The following is an 8,879-nucleotide window of genomic DNA, read 5'->3' as shown; positions in this document are numbered from 1 at the left end:
CAACCTATCTTTCTCAACCAGAACAGTTGTGAAGCGGGCTAGGCTAACGAAGTGAGTTACTTCTCGGATTCTAGCCTTATAAAAATAGATACATTGAGCTTTCAGGTGACGTTCTTACAATTTATAAGTATTAAACAATAAAAGGCATGTTATGCTTAAAGAAAATGGTATCAATAGAAAATCTACATATTTGACCCTAGTGTCGATTTTACTAATTTTAGGCCAATATCTCCATATGTGAATTGCGAGAAGTAACTCATTTTGTCAGCATGCCTCACAGTTACACTCAACAGCAGAAACAAAAACAAAAACACCAACAGCCAAAAAAAAAAAATAATTAAAAGGCACAAGAAAATCTAGGTCAAATGACATATATATGAGACCAGCTGTGACATAGACATCAAACATTCAGTCACTCTTGTATGGCTTTTACATAGATATAGATATATAGATACACATAGAAACAACATCAGAACACCAGCAGCTGATAAACAACTTTTTTCCCTAGGTGGATATACAGATATATATTTATATATATATAGTGGTGAAAAATCAATACTGCTAGACACACCATAAAAGTGGAAACTTCCTTCCTCTAAAAAAAAAACACAAACACAAACACAAACAAACAAAAAAAAGAAAATGATGCGATCCTCTCATAACCCATGTAATTCTCGTTATCAACCACTCTCATAACCCATAGAATTCTCGTTATCAACCACTCTCATAACCCATAGAATTCTCGTTATCAACCACTCTCATAACCCATAGAGTTCTCGTTATCAACCACGTTTTTCTTCCCTCCATCAGGCACAGATAGGAAAATCCAACGTGGGAGAAAAAAACCGAAGGATTTAACCAAAAAAAAAAGAATTATGCTGCCACCACTTCTTGTGGCTGTGACACTCTGTGACAATCACGTCCCCCGCATCAAACTCAAACACGCCCCAGACAATCACGTCCCCCGCATCAAACTCAAACGCGTCCCAGACAAACACGCCCCAGACAAACACGCCCCAGACAAACATGCTACACCCCCTCTCACCGGTACCACACCCACTTGTGTTTTAGTTTTCGAAAAACAGTTTTACGGCACTCACAACACAATAAGGTCATATAAGTGCCGAAGATTAGAGGTGTTACAAGAGAGTAACAAACACAAAAAAAGAAGGAGGAGAGATAAAGACGATAATTACTTAATAGGAAAAAAGGAGAAAACCACACCAGAACACCCGCCAACCACGCACAAAAAGGCTATAAAAAAAAAGTGACACTTACAAAAGACACACACATGCGCACACAGACTCACACTCAAGCATAATACAAACACACACACACACACTGGTAGAAACACAAACATACACGCGTCAGAAAGAGTGTCAAAACCTCTGCGAGTACGACACACACACACATGTGAAAGAACAGTCACAGCGCCGTGTCCCTGGTTAGAACGGCCGGTAGGTAGACGGGTACCGCACACACATGGTCTTCTCCAGGTACTCCTGGCAGTGAGTCCAGCCCAGCTTCTTGCACAGCTGAAAAGACAAACGGTCAAATTATAATTATAATAATAACAATAATAAAAATAATGATACAATAATAATAAAATAATAATATAATAATAATAATGACAATAATAATAATATAATATAAAAATAATTTAAAAATATTAATTTAAAAAAAAGAAGAAATAAGAATAAGAATAATAATTAATAATCATAAAAAGAAGAATAAATAATAATAACAATTATAAAAACAATAAGAAGAAGAAGAAACAAAATAAAATTAATAATAATAATAATAATAATTTTTTTAAAAAATTTTAGAAGTAATAATTATTATAATAATAATTTAACAAAAATGAGTAATAATAAATAATAAAATAAAAATAATAAAAATAAAAATAATAATAATAATAGCAGTCCACTCCGCTTTTGCTGATCTTCCGTTAAATTGATGTTATTCTGGGGTCCCAGCACCTCTTCTTCTTCTTTACAGGTTCCAACGGTTAACTTAACCTTCCGATGATTTGATTTTTTTCCTTCTCACTCCCCCGACAACATCAACTCATCCCGTGTCAACTATAAATAGAATTTGTACAGAACATAGCCTCACTCGATAGCAAGCTCTACGCATTCTTCTTACAATCTATATATAGACTCTAGAGCAAGCTGCGGATTTCACACGCTCAAACACTAACAAACTGTCAAGATCTGTCACCGTCTATAGCCGGGTACCAATTCCCACCAGGATGAAGTGAGGATAAATCTTGTAAAGTGCCTTTCCCAAGGACACAACGTCGGGCCCCTGACGGGACTCAAACCCATAACCTTACACTAGCAAGTTCGACAGCCTACAATGAGAGAGCAATTTATTTTTTGTTTGTTTGAATCAACCGCTCCTTTCGCTGCCTTACGACATTCCAGGCACATCAAGAAAATGTGTAAACTTTTGCTTTGTGCTGTACCACGGCGTCGCCCAAGTTGGCAAAATTTGCCGCTCCTTTTTTGCATACTTATATAAAGATATATATATATATATTATGAAGTTATGTGTACGTCACGCTAATCACCTGGCTCTAATTTTTCTGGACAGAGATTTAGCCACATGCACAGCCTGGATTCGTATTCGGGAATAGAAAGTGCGCATATCAGTGTCAAATTTGAGAGTGTTACTTAACTGCTTGGCTTGCAAACGACTGACAAACACAGGTTTAGTCTTGCAGACCACTGATAGACACAGGTTTAGTCTTGCAGACCACTGACAGACACAGGTTTAGTCTTGCAGACCACTGACAGACACAGGTTTAGTCTTGCAGACCACTGACAGACACAGGTTTAGTCTTGCAGACCACTGACAGACACAGGTTTAGTCTTGCAGACCACTGACAGACACAGGTTTAGTCTTGCAGACCACTGACAGACACAGGTTTAGTCTTGCAGACCACTGACAAACACAGGTTTAGTCTTGCAGACCACTGACAGACACAGGTTTAGTCTTGCAGACCACTGACAGACACAGGTTTAGTCTTGCAGACCACTGACAGACACAGGTTTAGTCTTGCAGACCACTGACAGACACAGGTTTAGTCTTGCAGACCACTGACAGACACAGGTTTAGTCTTGCAGACCACTGACAGACACAGGTTTAGTCTTGCAGACCACTGACAGACACAGGTTTAGTCTTGCAGACCACTGACAGACACAGGTTTAGTCTTGCAGACCACTGACAGACACAGGTTTAGTCTTGCAGACCACTGACAAACACAGGTTTAGTCTTGCAGACCACTGAGTGCTCCCACAAAGCAAAAACACTAAAATTACTTTAAAAGGCAAAAAAATTCACTTTTTGGCGAAGACTTCTCATTTCGAGTCATTGAGAGGCTAATGGCTTGATATAGGCAGTTTTCAGTCTCTTCTAGTCGTAGAGTTAATTATTCATAAAATTGACTCGATTTTCGTAATTTTCATAGTATATTTGTATTTTTGTAATGGGGTCAAATTTCTGGCATATTTTTGTCGTAATATTACGAAAAATTCGTAAGTGCAGGCAGGTCTAGATAAAAAACACAAGAAGTCAACTTTTCCGAAAAAAAACCCAGACACTCACATCTACGATGGTCAACTCCAAGTCTTTGCTGCGTTTCTCGTCTTGCTGCTTCATGACGATCTTGAGGGCTCGCCCGTACTGCTTCAGGACCACCGCGTGTCTCCAGGCGAACGGGAACGCCAGCTGGTACACAGGGGGGGGGGGAAATCAACAAATGAGTACGCATGGGACAAAGTAAAAGTCTCCAGGGAAAAAAAAAGTTTGTAAAAAATCAACAAACGAGTACGCATGAGAGTAATTGTTTGTTTGTTTTAGTAGAGGTTTTACGGTGCTCGCAACTGCATAAGGTCATATGAGCGCAAGAAGATTAGAGGTGTTACAAGAGAGTAACAAACATAAAAAAGAAGGAGGGGAGATAAGGACGATAGATGTTTGATAGGAAAGAAGAAACAAACCACACCAGAGCACCCGCCAACCACCCACACATGAGAGTAATGAAACAAAGCAAGTCTCTAGGCTAACCGGAATGCCGGCAGACAGGGGGGGATAAAATCAACAAATGAGTAAACACAAAACAAGGTAAGTCTCCAGATTAACGGAATTGCCAACTGGTACAAAGGAAAAAATTTTTTTTTAATCAACAAATGAGTAAGCACAAGACAAAACCCAGGCAAAACAAAACAATCAACAAATGAGGTAAACACGAGACAAAGGAAGTCTCCAGGCTAACCGGAATGCCGGCTGGCCGGTACACAGGGGAAAAAAAAAGAATCAACAAACGAGGAGGCACAGTAGACAAAGTTCATCATTCAAAGACAGTTTTATTGACAGTTTTAGTGACAGTTTTAGTGACAGTTTTACAGTAATGTTTGTTTTCTTCCTTGTTTTTTTTGTTTACATAGAAATTCTTATCTTCTTATTCATTTTTTTGCTCATTCATTCGGTCATAGTCCATTCATTCATTCCTTCATGAATCTCACTGGTTTGTCCAAAACTATCCTCCCCCCCCCCCCCCTGCCCTTCTTCCCTCCCTCTCTCTCTGTCCTCCCCCCCTCTCTGTCCTCTCCCTCTCTGTCCACCCTTCCCTCCCTTCTCGTCCCCCCCCCCCACCCCCAACAACACCCCCACCCCACCCCCCAACGACACCCACCCCAAAACCACCACCGACACGTCCCCCCCCCACACACACCCACCTTGCTGTCTGCCAGATCCAGCCATTTGCTGAGCTCCCCGAACGTCTTGTTGACGTCAGCGACCGTGACCTCCGTGCTGCCCTCCGCGACCCCCGAGCCATTGGCCGCGGTCAGAACATCTGCCTGGGCCACCCCCAGCTTGACCAGCGCCTCCAGCAGCCAGGACTTCTTCTTCTCCATATCACTGACGGATGAATGGTGATAGTAATAATAATAATAACAATAATAATGATAACAATAATAATGATAATAACAATAATAATAATGATAACAATAATAATAATAATAATAATAATAGTGATAATAATAACAATAATAATAATGATAACAATAATAATAATAACAATAATAATAATGATAACAATAATAATGATAATAATGATAATAACAATAATATAATATTTATAATAATGATAATCATTATAATAAAAATAATAATGTTATGATAATGATAATAATAATAATAATAATAATAATAATAATAATAATAAAAATATTGATTATAATAATTTAACTATCATAATCATAATTATTTTTATTATAAGAACGAGAGGTGAACACTGTAACCTCTAGACCACGAGAGCCCCCTATCTGAACACGGAGGAGCTCTTCTATACACAGAGAGTGACTACACAAGTGAATGTTGTAGGTGAACAACGGGAAGAGGTAAAATATTTATAAAAACACCCGGGGGAGGGGGGAGGGGGGAGGGGGGAGGGGGGGGGCGGGCAGGCGCGCGAATAATGCTGAAGAATGCACAAAGATATTAGAGGTGTAACTAGAGAGTAACATACCCCCCCCAAAAAAAAAAAAAAAGAGATAATGATGACTGATAGTTGACAGGAAAGAAGAAGGCCCTATGTGCAGACGTCCTCGCCATCTGACATTCAAGTAAACAAGCCGGCATCAGTGCACGGCTTATAAAAGAGGATCTAGATAGATCGAACAACTACTGCTGCCAGTGGAAACTAAAAGCAAATTGTACCAAGACAATCTACACCGTCTTTACAAAAAGTCACAAAGTCGCAAAGCAAAATCTCACCATCTTACTTGGCAGGAAACAAAACTACAAAAAGTTGTAAACCCGACCTACCTCGGGATCGAGCTGGACAGAAAGTTTTCATACAAAAACCATCTATCTGGAACACGAAGACTAAGACCAACAAGAAACTTAACCTTCTCGGACGACTGGCTAGCACCTCATAGGGGAGCGGACAAGGATGCACTCAGACAGCTATATGTGAGGCAGCGTGGTGGAATCAGGCTCTCGTCAAAATAATGAAATTGAAAGAAACAGCAGTTTTCTCCCTGCTTAGCAATTTTTACCAAATTTTTGTTTTTTGGCTCAACACCTTTTATGTCCATTTACAAACAAATTCCTTTGAGGATTTCACTGAAAAACGATTAAAAGAACAAAAATATAAATGTACAGTTTCCACGGACTCTCCAGCTTTGGAATTTACCAAGTTTTGGCGGCCATTTTCTCGCTAATTTTACCTCTTGAACCAGGTGACCCCCACCTCCTTCAATCCATAATATCTCCACTTCTATTGAAGATGGATGGGTTATTTTTTCATAGAAAGCAAGACAAATAAACAAGCTTTAAGATGATACCAATAACTCAATATTCCCCAAAATTGACGAGAGCCTGATTCCAGCACGCTGCCTCACATATATATGTTAGCTATATACGCTCTCCTACCTTTTTATGGTAGCGGCGTCGGGGCGGACATCGGCCTTCATGCTGAAGTAGGACAGCAAGGCCTCCACGTCTATCAGGCCGATGGCTTCTTGCGCTGTACTGATGATCTCGCTGTTAATCTTCTCTTTTTCCTTCAGACACAAGACACAAAAACAGACGGACATAAAATTTGACCTGCCTGGACATATACCCTGAATTAAAAAACCAAAACAAAACCCCCAAAAGAAAGAAAAAAAAAGAAAGAATAATGAAACGAAAAAGAGAAAAAAAAGAAAGAAAAATGAAAAGAAAAAGAGAAAGGAAAAGAAAAAGGATAAGAAAAAGAAAAAGAGAAAAAAAAGAAAGACAGTACCAGTTCAAACTCAGCCATACGCGCTCATACGACCTTATGCAGTTGCGAGCGCCGTAAAACCTCATACTAAACAAACAAACTCAGCCAGGTTATATAAATATAGGAGATGGGACCACACCATTTTTCTATCAGCTAAACTATAAACTCACCATCTCCTTATCTGCTAAACTAGAAAAACTCACCATTTCCTTATCTAGCAAACTACAAAACTCACCATTTCCTTATCTAGTAAACTACAAAACTCACCATTTCCTTATCTAGTAAACTACAAAACTCACCATTTCCTTATCTAGTAAACTACAAAACTCACCATTTCCTTATCAGCTAAACTACAAAACTCACCATTTCCTTATCAGCTAAACTACAAAACTCACCATTTCCTTATCTAGTAAACTAGAAAACTCACAAATTTCCGTATCAAGTAAACTACAAACTCACCATTTCTTTATCTGCTAAACTACAAAACTCACCATTTCCTTATCAGCCTCCAAGGCAGTCAGTCTTGCTAGCAACAATGGCACGTGTTTGGGGAAATCTTTCTTCAGCTCTTCATACAACGTCTGCGTGGCGGAAATTGGGGGTCTGAAGATAAATAAAGAAAGAAAAAAAAAGACACAAAATAAAAACACCCGCCACCAGGGGTCTACAGACAAAGAGGAAGAAAAGAAAAAAAAAAGACATAAATTAAAACCAATCACACTGGTGGAGATACAGAATCAATCATTAGTTAAGTAACTTCTGACATTGAAAGGCGTTCTATGAGTTTGTGGAATCTACCAGTGAATTATTGGACACACTCTCAGGAAGTCAAGCAGCTGCATAACAAGAAAAGTGTTAGATTGGAACCCACAGGGTAACAGATCAAGGGGAAGACCTCGTGGAACCTGGAGAAGAGTCACGAAAATGGATGTACAGAAAAGTGGGAAGACGTGGAGTGACATCAAGCGACTAGCCCAGGATAGGGAAAGGTGGAGAGTGTTTGTTCATGGCCTATATCCTGACCCAGGGTGAGAAAGGCAATGATGACGACCAGTGAATTGAAAGAAAGATGTTTGGAGGGGGGGGGGAAATATTTTCAAACACAAAACAATCACGTTTGTTCGGTATTATGTTCTAGTCAGCATTTTAGGGCACTTTCAACACAATTAGGTCATATCAGTACCGAAGAGTAGAGCTGTTACAAGCGAGTAATGTAAACAGCAAAAACTAGTGGAGAAGAGATAGAAAGACGACGGTTGATCGAGAGGAAAGAAGGAGCAAACCACACCACATCACCCAAAATCCCAAATCATTGTGCCGTTCATTATTATTATTATTATTATTATTATTATTGTTATTGTTATTGTTTTGCCATAAATAAGATGACAAAAAGCCTTTTTTTCTTTCTGGCATCCAAATTTTTAATCTGCTAAATTGAAAGCCTTACTTGCGTGAAAAAAAAATCAAAGTGAAACTGTGACTAGTTTTAAAAAAAATAAATTAGAGTTCAAATTTCAGAAAAACACTATTTTTAAATGTTTACACTGACAAAAAATTGCTGTGAGTAAAAAAGGACCACATCATCCATTAACCACCCACCAGTCCTGTCTGTGCTCACTGACATCTTACAATATTCACAAGTCTCCAAACAAAATGGGACACAAATCTTATACTGCATTGCCCCTGGCCCCATCAGTATTTAAGCAAACAAGCTAAACGCATCTTCATTTTTTTGTGAACCGGTAAATCGAACCAACCACAGAGAAGAGTGTTTACGTTTAACACTGACGATGATGATGATGATAATAATAGTAATAATAATAATAATAATAACAACAATACTGCCGTAAGCTGACAAATCCCCTTTTTTACTCACAGCAATTTTTTGTCAGGGTAACCATTTAAAAATAGTGTTCTTCTGAAATTTGAACTCTAATTTATAAAAAAAACCCCAACTAGTCACAGTTTCACTTTGATTTTTTTATCACGCAAGTAAGGCTTTCAATTTAGCAGATTAAAAATTTTGGAGCCAAAAAGAAAAAAAAGGCTTTTTGTCAGCTTATTTATGGCAAAACAATAATAATAACAATAAAAATAATAATAA

General features: G+C 38.5%; 1 protein-coding gene across 1 annotated transcript in view; it reads right to left on the bottom strand.

The window, feature by feature from the left end:
* Positions 1–1,290: 1,290 nt before the first annotated feature.
* Positions 1,291–8,879, bottom strand: part of LOC101862674 (tripeptidyl-peptidase 2) — a gene marked incomplete in the record, with an annotated part of 68,264 nt that continues 60,675 nt past the window's right edge. Inside the window, 5 exon segments of the mRNA XM_035971853.1 lie at positions 1,291–1,535; positions 3,610–3,732; positions 4,743–4,926; positions 6,445–6,575; positions 7,267–7,378. Coding sequence (XP_035827746.1) covers positions 1,446–1,535; positions 3,610–3,732; positions 4,743–4,926; positions 6,445–6,575; positions 7,267–7,378 — 640 coding nt within the window.

Source organism: Aplysia californica, unplaced genomic scaffold (assembly GCF_000002075.1).
Source record: "Aplysia californica isolate F4 #8 unplaced genomic scaffold, AplCal3.0 scaffold00521, whole genome shotgun sequence".
NCBI lineage: Eukaryota > Metazoa > Mollusca > Gastropoda > Aplysiida > Aplysiidae > Aplysia > Aplysia californica.
This window is presented reverse-complemented; position numbering and strand designations above follow the sequence as displayed.